The sequence below is a fragment of the Serinus canaria genome, chromosome 7 (genome assembly GCF_022539315.1).
Source record: "Serinus canaria isolate serCan28SL12 chromosome 7, serCan2020, whole genome shotgun sequence".
In the NCBI taxonomy this organism is placed as follows: Eukaryota; Metazoa; Chordata; class Aves; order Passeriformes; family Fringillidae; genus Serinus; species Serinus canaria.
Window position 1 is genome coordinate 5,448,661 of NC_066321.1, and position 21,252 is coordinate 5,469,912.

Here is a 21,252-nt window from a genome sequence, read left to right on the forward strand (position 1 = left end):
CGCTCTCTGATCTCACTGCCTGAGCAGCAGTGGGTGCCCCTGTGCCTCTGTGCCATACCAATCCAGCTGCTCCTGCACTTCCCACGTGCTTCTGTCACAAAGCTTTGAAGCAGAAATATTTCTCTTAGGGAGATGACACGAATGCATGGAGCAGCTCCCAGAGCCTGGTCTGACTGTGCTGCTCAGGGTGCATTATTGACAGCACACGTGGGCAGCAGGGTTTCCAGGAAGAAAACAACAAAAGTGTTCTCTGGAAGAGAGCTTTTAACCTGACAGTATTATTAGTCAAAGTCAATCTCCCCTGTCCCTGCCCAGCTGATGGACTCTTGGATACATCCACACACTTCCTTCAAAAAGCAGGAGGATTTAGGAGGAATTCAAGAGTCACTGGATAACCCCAGTTAACTGGTTCTGTAGCAGGAGCCTGCCAGGAGCTTGAGGTGACCATGGTTTTCCTGAGATGTCAGTGCTGAAAGCGCTAAGGAGAGCTCTTTTCCACTGGGAGTTTTCCACACTGAGCTCTGTGGTGACCCTGCCTGAGCCAAGAGTGGTGCCAGAAAAACACCTTTTAATGCTTTAAACAGAGCATTTCCTTCCTAACCCAGCTGAGAGTTAAAAAGGAAGTGCACATTCTGACATGATGCACTAAACTGTGAAAGCTGGGGCAAAGTGCAGAAACTTGGGATTTGTTTCTGCTCACTTTCCCCTGGCTACAGTTGTCTCTCATTAAAGGCAGTGGAGTTTGGAAGCACACACACTGTTCTCCAGGAATGGGATCTTTATCTCCATCACGTCACCAGCAGGTTGTTAGAAAATGCAGCCTGCAGTGAAGCAACACAAAAATCTTATGCTTGATTTAAATAATGGTGTTCATTGCCTATTAAAATATAACTTCTTGCTTTAAAAAAAAGATTAATTAAAATGTACAAGAATGCAATTCAGTTACATTTAATGCTTCAGCCCATTGCTCGCTTTCATCATTCATTCCCAGAAGTAGTATTCAGGGAAGCATGGCATTCTCAGTTCTGCCATTAAAAGCACAAATGACTATCAAACCTGTTCTTTTCAAAAGCCTGGCTTGAATATCACCATTGTTGGATTTTTCATAACATATTACTTTGGTCATTACTGTTTTGCAAGATAATTGTATCAGTGATCTAACTTTTGACAGGATCCAAAGTGGCTGAAAATAGTTCACTGCAGCACCTTTGTCTTTTAAAGGCCATTTGGGGCTTGTTATTTTAATCCTTGTGCAGCCTGATTTATCACTTCAAACATCTGTCAGCTGTGCTTTGTCTTGAAATTGATAGTGATAGTGTTACTGATTTTTCAAGAGCAGCTGGTAGAGGTTCATTAGTTAAGCTCTCAAAGGGAGTAGATAACTGTAATATTTTTCTTTGTTAATCATCTCTTACGCCTTGTAATAATACAGAGCTTGAAAACTGCTAGAAATGCACAGTTCTCTTTGTTTCTAACTCATCAGAAGCATCCTTTCATTCTTTTAATCTGGTTCGATTATTAAAACTCTTTATAATGCAGTAAAAAATTGAATAATTGCACATGAGTGGGAAGAGAGACAAACCAGCCTTTGCTGTGTCGCATTTCACACTGAGAGAGGTCATCGGGGTCTCAGAGTTAACATCCAAATACAAAACAACTCCAGAGAGGAGATTAAGGGCTCCTCCATAATTGATTTTTAATTTAAACTTTACAAGGCATAAAAAACCCTCAGGACAACTTCAGTAAAGTCAGGTTCATTTCTAACAGATACAGCAGTTTTCTGTTCACGCATTTCCCTGCCACACAAAACAGCCTTCACGGTGAACTATGATTCTGAAAACATTTCCCCCCCAGAAATCTTTGCCAGCCAGGCTCCAGCTGAGCACCACGGTGGCTCCTGCCCAGAGCTTCCAGGACTGGAGCATCTGGGAAGTCTCCTGCAGCTGAGAGCATATCAGCGATAGCGCCGCTTCCATGGGCAGCACTCACACACAGATAATTACCGCTTGAAATTAGTATTTTAATGAACTGGTCCTGCAAACGTGGAGTGAAATCTCCCAGGCATTAAGAAAATAAGCAGGAGGGGAAATTATTAACTGTAAAGTTCAGCAGAGGGCTGGTGGGCAGGTGCTGGCTTGGCAGAGGGGCTGAGTGTCCCTGCTTCCCTTTGCTGGGATGGGCTTTGGTCCTGCAGGCCGCCATGGGTTTTAGGGACAGGGTTTAGTGAGACTTGGCAGTGCCAGATCAGTGCTTGGACTCGATGTTTTTTACAGTCCTTTCTAACCTAAATGACTCCATGAGCTGCACCTGCAAGCAGCACAACTTCAGTGTAGATTGAAAACACCTGGCACATCTCACAGGATTTCCAGGTGGATAGGATTGTCTTCTAAATGGCCCTAAAAATAACTTAATGCCAGATCGCCACCCTAAAAGCACATCATAAGACAGTACGTGTGTCCATAGTAGCAGTGAAGCTTAGTGAAAAATAGATTGTGAGAATTCAGCCTGAATATCAAGAAAATGCACAGAGTGACTGAAAAAGCCACTTGAGAACCACTGGGGGTTATTTGGTGCTAATGTAATAGTAATCTAAGTTTTCTGTACCTACTGTATCTCAATTTGATATTTTTATACAAGACTTTTTCAGACCCTTCACAGAAAGTTTTACGTTTCTGTTACTTCCCCACCCTTCCAGAATGCCTCATATGTAGTGAAGAATTAAAATTACTTAGTGATATGTAAGAAAAAATTTTAAACGTCTTTCCCCAACAACATACAAATAAAAGACATAATTTTTATCTCAGAGATCTCTAATTTAGATTTAAGGTGGGGGGAGGGGAACCCAAAGAGTCAAAGTCTTCATGAAGAGAATTGGTGCACATTTTTTGGCAAGAAACATTTCTCAGAACAAATTTTCTGTTCTCTCAGCAAAAAGGTAGATCAATTCAATGCATGGATATAATTTAAAAGCAATCTATGCTCTAAGCAATTTATCCGATTGCGGCTGGAGGGAACACTTCAGATAACCTAAAACTACTTGTCAGGGTTGTGAAAAAGGCACATTTTTGAAATAAGAAATCTTTGCAGGCTTTATTTTTAATTTTCACTCTTTTCTTCTGCTGCTTCTTCCTCCCAGTTTTGTTTCTTTACTGAAGTGCTGTTTTAGTAAAGTAGTATTTTGCTTGCTTGCACAAACTGGAGAATTTTAAAGTGTTTTTTTTCCCCCCTGTAAAATATAATACTGAGTTTGAAGCGTCAATTTTGTTTTAAAAATATGCAATGAAATTGTATCTGGGATTAGAAATTTCTCCCAACGTATCCCTTTTAGATTTGTACTTTTGTCTGTGAGTTATTTGGATGTTATCATCTCATATTCTCATTAAACAAAAGATTTCGACCTGTACCTTCGCTGGCCTTTAAGTGGATGCAGGTGTAGACAGAGACCTTTCTACCTCACATGGTTTGAGGAGGAATGGCAAAGCCTCTTTCAGTGGTCCTGTCTGGCTGAACGTGAGCCCAGGTGTGGCCAGGTGGCCAAGAAGGCCAATGGCACCTGGCCTGTGTCAGGAATAGGGTGGCCAGCAGGACCCTGGACTGGCCACTGGTGAGGCCACCCCTTGAGTGCTGTGTCCATTTCTGGCCCCTCAATTCAGGAAGGACAGTGAGGGGCTGAAGCACGCCCAGAGAAAGATCTGGAGCACCAAGAGTGGCTGAGGGAGCTCAGGGGGCTCAGCCTGGAGAAAAGGAGGCTCTGGAAGTCAGGCTCTGCTCCCAGGGAACCAGCAACAGAATGAGAGGTCATGGTCTCAGCTGTGCCAGGGGAGGTTTGGGTTGCACGTTAGGAGGAATTTCTTCACAGAAATGATGATTAGACATTGGAATGGGCTGCCCAGGGAGGTGGTGATGTTACCATCCTTGGAAGTGTTTAAGGAAACCTGGCTGTGGCACTCAGTGCCATGGTCTGATTTAAATGGTGGTATTCGGTCTCTGGTTGCACTCAGTGATCTCAGAGGGCTTTTCCAGCCTTAATGATTCAGTGATTCTGTTTACAAGCAGAAAATCTAATGGGCTGCAAGGTTCAATCATGAAGGCTTTCTTTTCTGCTGAAGCATCATCTCATTGTATTTTTAACTACACAAAGCTGGGTAAAATTGCTAAAATAATCCCATTCTGTTAGTTATTGAACAGGGGATTTCTGGCTACCTTCCCTGAGTGAAAGAAGGTTGCAATAGCATTTAAAGATTTCTAAATTGTAACCTCCCTAACTTGTCTGGGGAATTTTGGAAAGTCTGAGTACTCTGCCACTGTCCAGCTGGAGATCAGCCCCTCTGCCTCCCAGCTCTGCCACTTCCCCCCATAATGGATATCCTTTCTGGATTTGGCACACTGCACCCCACAGTCCCTCTGTGTCATCGGGTTCAAAATGAAACAGAAATCAAGCACAAGAACCTGCTAGTGTTTATTTACTTACAGTTTAGCAAGGACAAGGCTGTAGAACCTAGAAAGGCATTTTGGGTGCCTGAGGAGTGAGGGCACCCTCAGCCACAAAGTTCAGCCTCTCTTCTGGATATTCACATCCCACTGCTCCACCAGCAGCTCAGTCCTTGGTGAATTGTAGAATCACAGAAGTTTGGGTTGGAAGGAGTCTTAAACCTCATCTTATTCCAGCCCCATGCCATGGATGGGCAGGGACATCTTCCACCAGACCAGCTTGCTCCAAGCCACATCCAACTCTGCCTTTTTGCTTCATTGCAGAGCAGCTCCACTGCATCCTGAAAAATAAGGCTGTGACTGGATGCAACAAGCATGGCACTCTTTCACAGTCCTGCTGAAAGGTGTTGCTTAGCTCCCAAATTCCTCACAGCATTCCTGACAGCAATCACATCTGCAGCCATAAAACCTTCCACAGCCTCTGTCTTTGAAAAAAAAAAATTTAATAATCAGTAAAGTTCAAGCTCAGCTTGTTGTGATGAATTATTGGAGCCCGTCATCATTTTCTTGGGGGGAAAAAAGACTAAAAGACTATAATGGAACACAATTTTATGGTTTTTTTCATTTAATTGATGACGGGCTGAGTTTTTATTAATATTTCTGGGCTCCAGTGTAAGATGCTGAAAAAGCTAATATGAGATCATTGTATCTGGTTAATGTGTGTGCTTTGCAAAATTGATAAGCCCTGTCAAGACATAAATTATTTAAAATTTGATAAATGTGTTGAAATCACGGAATTTTCAAACCGATAAAGCAGAGTTATTTCTCTTCCCTGCCACACACACCCCTTCAAACTGGGGCTTTTGTGCAGCCACTCGATGGGGCCACGTTATCTCATGGCCTGTGAGGATCCAAAATCAGCAGAGGGAACCCAGAGAGGTGTCCTGTGCTGCTGCAGAGGGGACACGAGTGCAAACCCATGGGGCATTTGGGCATGGAAGCAGCAGAGAGTGAGGAGACCACTGGAATCCTCCCCCAGTATGAGTTTTCCACTGGTGAAACTGGGGGCTAGAGGAGGTGGTACCTCTCTTCTCCAGCAGTGGGATAAAAAGCTCCCAGTAAGCAGCAGAATGGTGCTTCAGAGCTGTTTATTCCAACAGACCAATTCATTCCAGCTAATTGCTGAGAGTTTTTAAATGATTCCTGGCAGGGGTGAAGCTAAAGGAATGATTGCTGGTGATTGATGAATAACCTGGATAAAATTCCCAAAGCACCAGAACTATTAACTCTTGCATGGGGACACCTGCTTTTATTTAGTGCCTTGCCCACAGAGAAAGGCACAGGAGTGAGTTCCAAATGAACCCAAATTTGGGCAAATGGAGAAAATAGAGCATTTACTGATACCAGTGTTTCATCAGTGTCAGCTCATTCCTCAAAAATAGCTCACAGGGAGTGTTAACCCTGTGCTGCCCTGCCATGATCAGGATTGTGCATGGAAGGGGGAGAGTGTGAAGAGCAGTCACCATCTTTTAGAGGAGGGCAGAGGAAGAACCAAAGGTTTGAAGTTTAAAACTCCATAGATATAAACCACGCTGTGCTGATTTGAGCTGCTCTCGCCGTTTACGCAGCGAAAGAAAACAGCGAGACGCGCTGTGGATGGGGCCAAGGTTGTGTTTCTTACTGGAAAACAGCTACAGGCATATGGGAATTTCAGGGTAACTGGGTGCCATTTTACAGCCTCTGTAATCAGGAAAAAGATTAGGTGAATTCTGTTTGGAAATTGATGGTTTGGAGGGAATGGGAAAACACTGGTGCAGTGGAGGAGAACTTCAGCAATAGCCATCTGTTTAAATGGATACACTAACTTCCCTAAGCTGGTATTTTTCAAATACCCTACCAGCAATATTTTTCACTATAGCAATGCATTATAGTGAAATGGAAAGATGCTGAGGAAGTCGTTTTTTCTAGCATGTGCTGCATTCTTTTAATACAGATTTTTTTATTGCCCGGAAATTGCTAACCAATGTGAATAAACAGCTGAACAAAGCCATCGGCCCTTCCTCACTAACAGCAAAATGCAGTCAGTGAAGGAAGTGCCTTGGAAAAAACCAAGTTTTAGAGTGGGTTCTCTTGTATTGCAGAAAGCTTTATTCAAAACAGAAAAAAAAATCTGCACGCCACAAAGGTTTTACATTACGAAAGCACAAACACCATTCACATCTCTGAGCAGTGTCCCCTCGTTCCTGCTGCTGAGGCAGGCACTGAGCAGAACAGAACCAGGCAGTTCTTTGTTAAGCTCTTTTTTTACTGAATATTTGCAAAACACAACAATTTACCACCCCGAGCCACAAGGTCCCTTCCCTGCAGCCCCCTGAGCTGACAGCTCTGTCAGCTCCTGAATCTCACCCCTGTAATGAAATTAGCAGAACAAGGCAACACTAGGATTGAGCAGAGTCAAGAATTAAGGCTGTGCAAGACTGGAGAATCCCACATGAGGGGGAAAAAAATACTCAAGCAAAGTAAGCTTGAGTAAGCTCAAGCTGTGAGGTACAGCTTTCTGCAGAGCCTAGGGATTGCTGTCTGGGCCTTAAACAGGAGTATTACAACCTTATAATTCAATTGATCAATGATTTCACGTTCCTGTGTTATGAAAGCTGTTCTGTTACCACATGAAATAGCCCAGGTCACTGTAGCTTCAGGTGTGTTTCATTACCCCATGAGTAAACCTCATTTGGTGTAAGAATTACATAAATAAAAGTAGCAGTAGTCTAGCAAGGTGCAATTCTGTGATTTCACCATCATGATCTTGAAATACTTGTGCCCTGATACGTTATTGATGTGGCAAACCCGCCTGGCTTTAGCATGTGTTAATGTTTCCCACCCTTCAGCCATCCCCAGCCCCGTATCCACATATTTCTTCTTTTCTATCAGAGCCTTCAGCAAGGCACCCCTGGGAAAGCAGCGCTCTGCCATCTCATCTGGTGTGAGGGCCCCCAGAAGAGACATACACTGAGCACATGGCTCAATGTCCTCTGCCTCTCCTCATAAAAGGCAAGGGGAGAAGAGCCAAAGAGCCATTGCAGGATTTCAATAAGCATTGCAGAAGACAAGTAGCCCAGAAGGATATTTGAGGGTGTTCCTGCGCCCTTGCCAGAGGACAGTCGGAGCTGGGTGCAGACACCAGCAAAGCCAGATTCCCCTGTGAACTAAACAGCTTCTTTTCCATATATTTCACCTTAAAATATCCAACCACATTCCTCTCTGACTCAGTTGCTAACAGCAATACCAGCTGTAGGTGCACGTGGTTTGAGTGGTCATTAGCATTTTAAATAGCATTTCATTTAGCCATGCAAATGAGGAAAGTTTCTGGTATTCCAGCACAGCCAGGCCCCTGGGCCCAGCTGTAATCTAGAAATGCAGTAGAAAAGCCTCTTTTTTGTGCTTCTCAAGGCCTCAGGTCAGGTTGGGGATGGGTGAACATGTGCAGCACTTCTTGCTTCATGTGAGCAGAGTCACTTTTCTGCAGCAGGGGAGTGATTTCCCTGCCAGTGGGGATGGCCAGCGATCTCAGCATCACACAGCTGATCCTGGGCCGGTGACAGGCTTAGGAGTGGCTGAAGAGCCAAACATAAACATGACAGAGCTTCATCAGGAACTTTCCATCATAGCAGAAGTGATGTTTTCCCCAGCATCATTATGACAGTGCTATTTGGGCTGGTACAGATCAGCATCTGTCACTGTTTCCATTAGAATCTCCTATTTCCTCAGGTTCCTAGCTCAGCCATAAAAAAAATATAAGATAGAGGCAGAAAGTTGACATACAAGGTCTGGGGCTGAGAGTGATCACTGTTGTCTTTTCTTCCCCCGCTTTTAATCTGAAAAAGGAAATAAGGTATTTTTGCAGAGACACACCTGGCCCACTGCATTTCCACCCAGCCGTGGATTTATTTCTAGTAAAAAATAAGTGATAGGACAAGTGGAATGGCCTTAAGCTGAAGGAGGTTTAGATTAGTTATTAGGAAGAAATTCTTTACTGTGAGGGCGATGAAGCACTGGAACAGATTCCTGAAATTTTTCAAGGCCAGGCTGGAAAGTGTCTCTGCCCATGGCAGGGGATTTGGAAATGAATGATCTTTAAGATCCCTTCCAGCCTAGACCGTTCTGTGATTTTATGATTTAGCAATAATGATGGTCACCTTTCAACATTCAAGCTGTGAATGTTGCTGCTGTTCCACATTCCATCTTAATCACTGCATTAGGGGTGATAGGAAGGACTCGTCGTAGTGGGTTTGGGCTCTGGTTTGGAGCCTATTGCTGCAGAACAGGCCCCAGTGAAGATTAAGGACTTTGGAGTTTCTAATCTTTGCCAGCTGATGAAATGAAAAATTGCAATTTATAGAAATAACAGCTGGATATTGTAAAAACAGAGCCCTGTGAGGAACCAGAGGTGTAGGATGCGCTTTGGGGTCAGGAGCAGAGGGAAAAGCAAGCCCAACATTGAGGTTTCCCTCATGAGACACAAAGCACCAAATTCCATCCCACACATTCCATGTCTGCACTCCATACTTTGGCTGCTTTAGGCAAACTTCCACCCTGTCATGTTGCTGCTGGAGAGTGGAAACCCCATCCCTGCATTAGTTATACTGGGATCCACCTGGACCCTGACACTGTGGGATCAGTGATGAAGCAAGAGCAGCATTTTGCCAGGAGGAAGGGCCAGCAGCAGTTTGTCTCTGGGGACACAGGCAGGACAACAGTGTCCTTTCTTCTTCCCATTTTAAGCATCTCTTTGTTCTGTTCACACATTTTGTTGAAATAGTTGCAGCTGAAAAAGGCTTTCTTTTGTACATTAGGATGACTGTGTAAGACAGTTCTAAACAGAACAGACCCTAAAAACGCCTTCTTCAAAGCTTCTACTCAAGATTTAAAGGACCTAGAAAGTCAGATGATCCTCTGTCCTGTTGAAACACACATCTTCCTCCTGACCTCTGGATCATACACTCGAGTTCTGCATTTCCAACAGGACTTCTCTGCCAGAGAGAGCAGGAAAACACACCTGGGAAATGTGTGTTTGCACTGAGTTGGAAATTTTACTGGGACCTGTGTGTTTGACTCTGAAACCTTAAGGCCATTCTGTCACTCCCAGAAGGAGGTTTTGCTTTCTGATTGCAGACTCAGCTTGGCCTTGTCACGGATCTTAAAACTGAGCTGTGCTGTGTGGCTGGAACTGGAAGGCTGGGCCTTGCTAAGCACAGGCAGCTGTGCAGCTGAAACCAGCACAACAAAACAGGGTCATGTTCAGTGTGTCAAACTAAGGGCACAAATGTGCAAACTAGGATTGGATCAAATGGAAAAAGCAACACCAGAAAAGACAAATGTACAATAAATGGTTTAGGAGACAATTACACCAACAGAACAGGATTTTAAGCCTAAACCAGCTGGAAGGTTGTGGGGAGAAAAAGAAGGGATCAGAAATTAGTACTATTCTATTTCACTCCATCTTTTAGCAGAGGGGCCACTTTGGTCTTCAGGGTTTCCACTTTCCCCAGTCAGGTATTCATCTAAAAACTCTATGAGCATGGGGCACCTGCCTGCTCTTTCACATCACAGCCATCAGCCTGTCCAGATGTTTATCCATTTGTCCCCATGGATGGCTCCCATTGAGATTTTTTCATCTTTCATAACTATTTTGAGTTAAATCCTTGAACTCTCATAGAGCAGTAGGAATTACTCATTACAGTGGTCCAGGTGACAGATTCAGACCCTATGGGTATAAAAATAAACATCAATGGCTCCTTCTGTGTCTTGGCTGTTTCATTTCTCCCCTTGGCTGTTTCATTTCTCCCCTTGACTCTGCTCTCCCTTTCTGTTTTGAGCAGGTGTTCTGTGACACCAGCCGGGTGGTGCAAGCCGCGGAGGTGCTGGACTGGGAAGACAAGGATGCTGCAGAGACACTGGTTGACAACGTGGTCCATTCCAGGATCATCAACCCTCTACGCCTCTTTGTTAAACCATCCCCAGTGCTGAAACACGGCCAGGTGTCCTACTCGGACAGCATAGAAAACTTTTGGGATTGGTTGTCCAACATCACGGAGGTTCAGGAATCTCTGGCACGAACTAAACGCAGACCTATAGTGAAAACTGGGAAATTCAAGAAAATGTTTGGATGGGGTGACTTCCACTCCAACATCAAAACTGTAAAGCTGAACCTCCTGATCACGGGGAAAATCGTCGATCACGGCAACGGAACCTTCAGCGTTTATTTCCGACACAACTCCACGGGTCTGGGGAATGTTTCTGTCAGCCTGGTGCCGCCCTCCAAAGTGGTGGAGTTTGAGCCATCTCCACAGTCCACGCTGGAGACCAAGGAGTCCAAGTCCTTCAACTGCCGCATCGAGTACGAGAAAACAGACCGCGCTAAAAAAACTGCCTTGTGCAACTTTGACCCTTCCAAGATCTGCTACCAAGAGCAGACCCAAAGCCATGTCTCCTGGTTGTGTTCCAAACCCTTCAAAGTCATCTGCATTTACATCGCTTTCTACAGCGTAGATTACAAACTGGTGCAGAAGGTCTGTCCCGACTACAACTACCACAGCGAGACGCCCTACCTGTCCTCCGGCTGACCCAGCCTGGGGATCACTCACAGAAAGGAGCATTCCCATTAGCCCTCTGGAGAGGAATGTGGTTTCCTATCAGGTTAAAAAGTCTCTAAAAACCGTAGCTGTGTTTGTGCTGTATGGTAACTAATCCAGCTGTTTATGTAACAGTCGTTTTCGTTCGAGGCCGTCGCATTTTCGCTCTCTCATCATTCATAAGGGAACTGCCAGGCAGGCACGTGGCAAGAATCAAACAAAATTATGTCTGGAATGAACACTGATCTAAAAAATCACTATTTTGAACAACTCCACGGCAGAAGGTTGTCTTTTACTTGAATTGGACAGCACTTAGCAGGTCCTGTTTCTCATTGGGAATTTCAGGTGACAATAGATAGATCAAGTGATGGAGCAGCCTCAAAGCTGCTCATACCCAAACTTCAAATAAACAGCTCTCCCACTGATTTCATAAAGAATGTTACACAGAGGGCTCAAGTAGTCAAGTCCAAATACTAAGAGGAAGTGCTAATTCTTTGATAAAAAAAGGAAAGAAATCTGCATTTTTATGAGTTGTAGTAGCTGTAGCTGTTCATTGAAGTGAAGAGTGAGTAGTTCTTCCTTCAGACTTCCTACCCGTGGATATGCAATGATGTAAGTAGACCTCAATGAGCTTTAGTTTATTAGACCCCACAGGTGTGCACTTGTGGTATACAACCCTTCCCCCATGCCCACCACTGGGTTTGATTCCTCTCACACATTCACACAGGCACACACACCCCAGTATTAGTTTTGCAACAACAGAGAATCTGTAAAAACCTGGGGAAAAGATAATCTCTGTTTAAGTCAACCTGGTCTAGTAGAAGGTGCCCCTGCCCATGGCAGGGGGATTGGAACTGGATGATCTTTAAGATTCATTCCAACCCAAACCATTTTGTGATTCTCTGAACTGTAGCAGGGCTGGCTTCCAGGAAAAGGAAGCAATTGTTTTGCTATCCAGCCCCTGAGCATTAAAGTGCAGCAAGGAAAACACATCACAGCACAAGGATGATACCTGAACAAGCAGCTTTCTCCTTCTTGGCACCAGTTGCTCCCTTAGCACTGCGCTGCACACCTCAAGTCAGAGTATCAGCCATGACAAAGAGAGAGAACAAACATCTATGCACCTTCACCTCATAAAGCAGGTTTGAAACTTTTAATATAAATACTCAGCCAGGCTTTCCCCTAGTGCAGCACCAGCTCCTGCACTGCAGTTGCAGCAAGGGGGGATCCAGCTGTGGTTGTGCTCCACCAGCTGTGGTCCCCCTGCAGTCAGGAGTGGTTGGCTCTGGCCATGCAGTTCCAGCATCACCCCTGGGCTTGCTCTGGGTATTGATCTGCTGCTGCTGCTGCCAATTTGCTCTCCTGCTCCTTGGTGACAGTTCAATGTCACAGGTCCTGTGGAAGGAGCTGGCTGAGGAAGTGCTGATTGCCTCAGACTCACACACGGGGTTCAAGAAGTTACACACAGCTTAAATAAAGCACTCTTGAAATACTGTTTGGTATGCGCACACAGACAAGTGACTATGGCAGCTCAGAAGGACTCACTCATGAGATTAATTCTGATTTCCTTGGTAAAGACTCACACAAAAAAATTACTCTGTTAAAACTATATGACTAACTGGGTGATTTGTTTTTCTCTTTAGGTGACAAATTTAAATGTGTGGTTTAGTTTGATTAATAATCTAAATGTTTTCCTTCATCTTATTTCATACAGAGTCTCTCCTGGTCTATAATGATGTTTTTTAGTTTGCCTATTCCTACAGGTTGGTCTCTTTGTATTCTGTATAGCGTGTCCTCGCCCCAGCTGTACATGAGCTTGGATTTATTGCTACGAGTTCAGTGGTTGGTGCTTTTGTAACTTAGCTGTAAGCCATGATTTTATTGCCATGTATTTTTACTCAGCACTGTAGGAAATTAAAAGAAAACCCTACATGCTATTTATTGTAGAGTATGTGGAAACCATGTATGTATATACACTTAAATATGTGTACATATACAGAACATATGTGTACATGTATTTGTATGTAAATAAAGAGAGTTTATTAAACCTGGCACTTGGTTGTGGCCCATTTGATGTTTGCTTTTAAATGTTGCATCTATGAAGAGACAAAGTAATAATACTAAGGCACAGCAACAATTTTTGCCCTGCTGGAATTTGTTTTTCTAGGAGATATTTAAATATGTGCTATAGTGAACTGTGTGCAAGCCTAGGCAGTGTAGGTTCAGCAGCATTCCATGAGATTTGAGAAAAGAAGCACATGGTTTGATGAAGACACTCCTAAACTGTTTAATAATTGCACCAGGTACCATTAAAATGAAGAGGAAAGTTTAAATTGGACAACATTCCCAAGCAGGAATGTGCTGGGAGAGAAGGCAGCTCACTGCTGATTCAGCCCTTGCTCAATTCCTCATTAAAGGGCAGCTGGATTCTCCTCCTCCCTGGCTGTGGCACTTCCCAGGCTGAGATTTCCAGGCCTCAGGAAGACAAACCATGCGAGAAACTCACCCCAGTCTCCTCCCATGCAGCCCTGGCACAGGGAGGCAGCCTGGCAGCAGGAGCAGAGGGAGGGAGCTGTGGTACCAAACTCCATCACATCCAACAAGTCCCCAGCCACAATACTTTATGAATCAGCTTCAAAGCAGGTGGTTGGTTTTCCTTTCAGATCAATTTTGAAAACATCACAGCAAAAAAAAAAAAAAAAAAAAACCAAAAAAACCCCCAAAACAGTTACATTCTTACTGCAGTCAAAATCTGCTAAAGAAGAAATTATTTACACCCAGCAGGGTAAGCAAAATACAATGCAATGATGACAGGCTTGATTAGGTCAGATGTCATGCTGCCCATGTAAACAAAACTAAATGTGATTTCATTTCACTCAGAACAGGATGTGTTTTTAAAAACATTTTCCTGTGTAGCAGGTGACTGTTTCAGACAAGTTTCAAATTTTTTTGCTATTATGGCTCTAATACAAAGGATTTTGAAACAAAAACTTGAATTATTAAATACCATTTTTTAAAAGTGTCTTGAGTGGGCAGTGACAATTTTTGATAACAGCAACTTATTCTAGAAGTTTTTCATATACAGCCTTTATTTAATCCCAGTCTCCACAGGAGTTTTGCACACATTTATATCAGTGAAAATGTCATAGAATCATGGAATATCCTGAGGTGGCAGGGTCCGACAGGGATCATTGAGTCTAGCTCCTGGCCCTGCACAGCACACCCCAAAAATCCCACTTTGTGCCTGAAGCACTTCCTGAACTCTGGCACGTTTGGGGCTGTGACCACTTCCTGAATAGTTCATATTAAATATATAAACTTCTTGCTAAATACCTTTCCTATTGTTCTCCCCACCCAATGGGGAGACCATTAAAAATTTCCAATAAAAAGCTCATTTATGACAAACACATAAAGCCTCAGCTTTTTTCTTTAGCCAGCCCTCTGTGCAGAGCTGCAGGAACCATGCACATCCACAGTTTTTTAATCATTCCAACTTAAGGAAGGAAGTAACAGCTTGAGGTTTTTCTTCTTTTCCCCATGAAGAATTTTGTCCTCTGGATCTCCAGATTTCTGATTTCCCTGCAGCCCTCAGCAGTGGTCACATCCTGCTGTGAGTTCTTCAGCCTCACCATCAGCTCCCGGTGCCTTGGGGACCACGTGGCAGTGCCAGCCCCTCACCAGGAACCAGCAGGGCAGAGAACAGCAGAGAGCTGAGCTTTGTGTGCCATGAGCTACCTGGGGCTGCACATTTGCTTTTCAGGGTGAATTTGCCAATGAGCAAACCCCTGGATGATCCTGATGCAACTGGAAAAACTCTCACAGCAGCCGAGAGGGTGTTCTGTGCAGATCAGCATCCTGTGCTGCTTTTCTTTTTAAATTGTAATTCAAGGACATTAGAATCTGCTATTTGTTTTATGCTCTGTTGACCAGCATAATCTGGATAATGTTTTATTTATGGTATAATAATGATTCGTCATTAGCACCGTCTCTATTCAAATTTGCACAGTTGAAAAGACAATAACAAGCTGCTCTACACTAAGTAGCTCAATGAAACACACATCAATCAAGTAGATTTTTAGCTGGAGGGTGTCTAGTTTGAAAAACCAGACTTTGCCATTCCCACCTCTCTCTCGTGGGCACCTCCTGCACGTGTCCATCAGGAGCAGGATCCTTTGTTTTGGAGCTAACAAATCAGGTGGGTTCACAGAAGAGGAGCTGAATTATCATGAAATATTCTACGTGGTGTCAAACCATGCCTCCCTTGGGGGTCGTTGAGCTTGGGGCTGCAAAATCTGTTCAGATCTGCAGCCAGGAGTGATGGGAACTGAACAGAGTCCACAGGACATGGCCAAGGCTGCTGCCACCAACTCCATGGCACAGCTCTGCAGCCCAAATACCAGGGGTTGTCAGCCAGAAGCAAGGCCAGAGCTCTTGGTACCCCCCAGCAAGAACCCCAGCCATCCCGACTGAATTTTGAAAGGAAAAAAAGAAAAAATCACCAAAAAAAAAAAAGCTATTTCCAAGGATGTAATTCAGTCTCCAACTCAGCACAAATCCAGCACCAGCTGCAGCCCAATTAAAAAGCAATCACAGTCATGGGAAAACAGTTTAGCTGGAAAAGAAAAAATCCTACCTGCATAAACAGTGGTGAGATTCTAAAATAGACTCCAAAAGAAATATCAGCACCTTCCTATTCAACAGGAATGGAACAGCCAGCCAGGTCAGTCTCTTGCACTGCTCTCTGCTTTTGTCCTCGAGCCAGAACAGAGGGGGGGAAAAAACCTCCACTGCTTCAGGGACTTTTTAATGTATTTTCTTCATTTTATGGCAAAAGGAATGAGATCAGCTCAGCTGGCCAGAGCAGGTGCTGATCACACCAAGGTCATGGGTTGGAGCCCCACGTGGGCCATGCACTGAAGAGCTGGACCCAGAGATCCCTCTGGCTCGCTTCCCACTCGGAATGTGCTGGGACTCCTCACCCAGACACGAGGGGCTGAGCTGTGTGAGGGCTCAGAGGTGATGAGCATCCCCCTGTGCAAGTCAGAAGCTCAAACACCTTTCCCAGCTACCAGCAAAGGAGTGATGTGGGAAGCTCAGAGCTGTCACGTGGGGACACCGTGGTCTCTTTTGGCTTGTCAGGAGGCCAGACTTGGAACTCCCACCCAGAGCTGGGCCATGGGAGCAGGGCAGGAGCACCACAGGACGTGGCCTGATGGCACTGATGCCTCAGGTCTAAGCTTTTATATTTTTCAGATACTGTGCTGCTTCAGGGTGCAGTTCTGAGCTTTATATTAGGGGATGGTGAGCTCTCTTCACAGAGTAAGGAGACAAAACAATTCCTTCTCTAGCTGGGGACCAAGGACATATGATCCAAATTTCAGCCCCAAGAGCACAAACAATGTGGGCTGAAGAGAGAAAAACAAGAAGGATGGGATTTCACAACCTAAAGCTGTAGCTGGACAATAACTCCAAGATGCAAATGGAGCAGAACTGATAAAAGTGAGAGACCCTGTGACTGGTCGTGCATTTTGTGACCATTTTGGGTTCACCTGGGTTGTAGCCCTGCCTGGGCTCTTGTGCTGCCCAAGGTGGATCTGTTGAGGCCTTTTAATAAATCCCTATTTATTCTTTAGCTCTGTCTAGTCTCTGTTCTAGGCCAGCCTTCACAAGGCATCAGCAGGAGTCGAGCACAGCCACGACAGAGGAGCCCCTGTGCAACAGCTGCCCCTGGAGCACCTTCCAGCCACCCCAGTGCTCTCCTTGCCTCTCAGGCAAACCATCCTTGGAAAACAAGGCAGCTTTTTTGGCAGCCTGGTCCCAGAGCAGCATTCAGTCCTCACCTGCTCACTTGCCCTTGGCAGCCCTACTTTTCCTCATTCCCAGACACTTCGTGGCTCTTTCATCATTACAAGTCAATTAAGCCTCGGCTACCTTATCTTAACAGCTCCAAATAAGCTGGTGATCTTCCTGAAAGGTGATACATTATAATTGGTTCCAAATTGGCAGGAAAGAGAATAGTGAAACATGAGTCTTGGAGGTTATTTGAATCAGTCCTGAAGTTTAAAATGGCCAAAAAAGCCTCCCCAACCTAAAGCTATCAAGGTGTTAGCTTTGAACTTCCAGTCACTGCTGCTTCCCAAAAAACAAGACTTGGCATCTTTTGTGCTGGAGATCCTGCCTGGAGCAACCTGGTCTAGGGAAGGTGTCCCTGCCCTTGGCAGGGGTGGAACAAGAGGGTCTTGAAGGTTCCTTCCAACTCAAACGATTGAACTGATAAACACCTAAACAGCCACGAGAGAAACATCCCAATTAGAGGTTTTAGACAGGTGGAAAGCACTTACACTCCTGCCCACATCTCCAAAGCCCCTGATGAAATACAATTCACACTGAGCTGTTCTAGAGAATGACAAAAAAAAGAAAAAAATCAGTCCAGGTTTTCAAAACACATCAAGTTCATTTAGCTTGGACAGGAGAACACGTTCTGGCTTAGCAGGAAACTGCTCTGAGAGGAGCTGTCAGTCCCTTCTAAGCCAGCAGTGCTCCTTAAAAGAAGAGGTGGTGGCAGAGTGTGTCTGAAGCAGGTGATGCTGAGCACTGCTAACCTGGGAGCACAGAATATTTAACACAGATTTCTGAGCAGGTAAACTAAAGGATTAAAAACTATTTCAAGTTGCCATATTGAAGATGATAAGCAAGCCTATTTATTAAATAGCACTTAGAGCCACTTAATTCCAATCCACTTCTCATGTCAGATATATTTAACTGAGGCGTTTCTGACTTCAATCGGGGAAGATTTGGATTAGCCAAAGCACCCGGGGAAAACAACACAAGCCTGCTCCCCCAGCTGCTTAAAGGCAATGCCACACAGGGAGATTGATCTGCCCCGAGGGAATAACCCCTCTCTTCCTCTTCCAGCACTTGGTTTTAAAGTGAAAATACTACAAATACCAGGCCCCCAGTCTTTTGTCACAGCCAAGCACAGCCTGAGTGCTCCAAGCAGAAAGAGCAGCTCAGATGAATGGTGTGCAAGGCTGCCCACATCCTCCAGGTCAGCCAGGCTCAGCAGGGTCCAGACATTTAGAGACACTTCTATCAGGAAAAAAGAGGGGAGAGAGAAGTTTGATTCACCACCCCAGTTATCTTTAAAACAAGCACAGCCCCTTATTTAAAATATGAGTATTGAATTGTGTTGCCAGAAGCAGATTAATTGCAGCTTCCAGGGAAAAAAACCTCTGAGCTTATTTCACACTGACTTTATTCCCACTTGAATTAAGTTCCTTATGCTACACCAACTCATTTGAATTTTTTGAATTGGTTTTGCATAGTATCATTTACTGATGTACTATCTTTAATTACATAACACACATACACTCTCCAACTGCATTATTAATGAAAGTGTTTTTAATTAAACGGCTCTCAGCATAATATTCAGTCATTAATTTCACATGCTCAGGATGTGGAGAGATCCTATTCTGATGGTCTGGGGAAGCTCTGTACTTCAGATGAGGGATACTTGCAAAGTGATAGTTTGTGAGAGGAGTTGGAATCATTATGGGCACGGAATTACCTCCTGAGCAGCTGCTGCTGCAGTTCTGCTCTGCTGGGCATTAGCTGCTCTTCAGCTCAAGTGCTCCTTTTGCTCTGCCCCACTTCACCACTGGTAATTTGAAAATGCCTCTCCCTGGACTCAGGGAGATGCCAGGGTGAATAATCTCAGAGTTATCTTTTAGGAACAATTTACACTTAGACAATGGCACTAAGGCTGCACCCACGGCAATAAAAAGCTTCACATCCTCCTCCCTAATTATGGTCACCCACCTGTCTCCACTCTCAACCCTTCAGTGCTCTCAGAAGTGACAAAGAACTTTCACACTCCTGGGACAGGAATTTTTTTTTGCCCATGGAGACACAGGCACATCCTGCACTCACTGCTGTGAGCATCCTTCATGCTCACCTGCTGCAAAAGCTGCCAATTAAAGCCAAGAGGCACAAAAGCAGCATTTTTTTTTTCTGCAAACCAGCACAAATTTACTATTTCTTCACACAGAGATGGCAGGAGGACCTCTTTTGCAGTCCAGCTTGGAAAAGAAGGCCCACCAAGGCAGTCCTGTACAAACTCTTCCCTTCCTCAAAGTCTGCAGGAAGGATTAATTTTCACCTCAGCTTATGTCGTCTATTAATTGATGAAAAAGAAATTCCTTTTAAAATAAAAAGAATTCCTAGGACAGCATTATCCAGGACGACTTTGGAGGTCTTGGAATTTTTTTTTTTCTAGAAGAGCTCAAAGGGACTTGAGAACAAGACTGCACACAGGAGTACCTGTTTCATCTGTGAATTACGTGGTAAATTTTGTCCATCCTCCCCAAAGGCAACTGGATATAAAACTGGTTTTGGTTAGGATTCTTCCTGGGACTCACCCTTTAATTAGTCTCTAGTCTAGATTGCCCTGGATTTTTGTTTTTGACTAACAAAGTCCTTCTCTTTAAAAAATCTTCTAATTTCTTAGGTTTAAAAGTGTTTTCCCTCAGTGCTAATGCACACAGGGAAGGGAGTGGCTCTTGCCCATCCCACTGTCCCAGAGGAGAACACCCTGGGTCACATCTCACTCACCAGCCCCCCTCTGCCTCAGCCCCATCTCCTGGCCCTTCCAGCCCTGTTCCTTCAAAAGAAAAGGGGAAGAAAAACCACAAAAAACTTTGTCAAAAAAGATACTAAACATGGACCTCCAGCACCCTTACAGTGGGTTTTTGAGAAATTACTAATATTTTTGTATGACAAGATTAATGATAATATATGCCCACATTGCCAGCACTTCATGTCTACATAAAACATTGTGCCATAATGAAGATAATTGAAAGTATGACTTCCATCAATATTTAATTAGCATTTGGTGCTAACTCATTATTTTGGTGCAATTAATTTGACATCCTGCTGGATGGCCTGCACAGATTTCCTCCTAGAGGGTGGTTTTATTGGTGGGACATAAGTAACATGTGCACCTTCCCCAGGGATGCAAGGGGGCTGAAATAAGGGGAATGTGACTGACATTTTCATCTACTGCAGGATACAAAAGCACATTAGAGCTCACAATGTGCACGTGCCTTTGGCTCAGGCATTGCTGCAGCAAGGGCAACGTTCTGCTAAACCAACACTTTCAGAAAACAAACTGCACCACCATCACACCAGGCTCTTCCATGTGCCTTTGTTCAAATCCCTTTTCCAGGCTGCAGAGGGACACACATGATGTCAGCACACAGCTCTGGGAGCAAGGACCAAAGAGAGATTCTCTTCCCTTCCAAATTATTTCTGCAGTTCTTCCCAAGAGCAGTGAGAGCAGCTCTGCCCCCACCCACTCAGAGCAGGTCAGTGAGCCCAGCACTCCCAGCACAGCCAGAATCTCTCCCTCACTGCCCCTCAGCCACTCCCAGCAGCTGACAGCCAGGAGAGGGAGACAGAATAAATTCTGCAAGGTGCAAATGGGAAAGAATACTTGGCCTACCAAGTGAAAGGGACACCAAGTCCTTCCAGCCCAAATCCACTGGAAATAAAAGCACTCATCACCCTCTGCTTACCCATTATTTGGTGAATCTTCTGGTGAGGATGTAAAATAAAACAACACAAGCAAACTGCAAGTGCCCTGTTGTCCCTCTGGCTGCACAACTGCTCCCACTGAAGTTCCCTCCTCCACTTCACCCCCAGCTTCACTCTCTAAGCCAAAGTTGCTGAATAAAGAGCTCCTGACAGCCCCACACAGGAGCATGGCTGAGGGCAGGGGACAGTGGCCAGCCCTTGCCTCCCTCCAGGGCAGCATTTCCCTCCCAGCTGTTCAACCCCTGGGTAGCTGCAGGAATAGAAGCCAATTCCCACCAGTTTAGCCCTACAAGAAGCAAGTAAAGATTACAGAACTGTGACAGCACTATTGATGGTTTTGAGGTATGAATCTCTACATACAGCTAAATAAAGCTTATTTTTATTCCTGATGCTGTCCCAGCGGCACTGAACGTTGCTGAGCCAGCCCTGGGTTCCACTCTTGCTTCTAAAGAATGAAGAAAACACTCACCCCAGGAAAAACTTTGTTCCATCTTTGTAATTCATGCAGAAACACAAACCAGGTTTATTGCTAAAGACAATCTCAGAGCAATAGCACCTTCCATACATATTTTTATCCAGGGGAATCAGGAATAAATGT

At 44.6% G+C, this 21,252-nt stretch overlaps 1 protein-coding gene across 1 annotated transcript in view; it reads left to right on the top strand.

The window, feature by feature from the left end:
* The window catches only part of NXPH2 (neurexophilin 2), a 35,016-nt gene extending 21,901 nt beyond the window's left edge, over nucleotides 1-13,115 (top strand). The window contains exon 2 of the mRNA XM_050977099.1: nucleotides 10,311-13,115. Within this exon, the coding sequence (XP_050833056.1) occupies nucleotides 10,311-11,054 (744 nt within the window). The 3' untranslated portion in view covers nucleotides 11,055-13,115. The remainder of the gene's footprint in view (nucleotides 1-10,310) is intronic.
* Nucleotides 13,116-21,252: the final 8,137 nt, after the last annotated feature.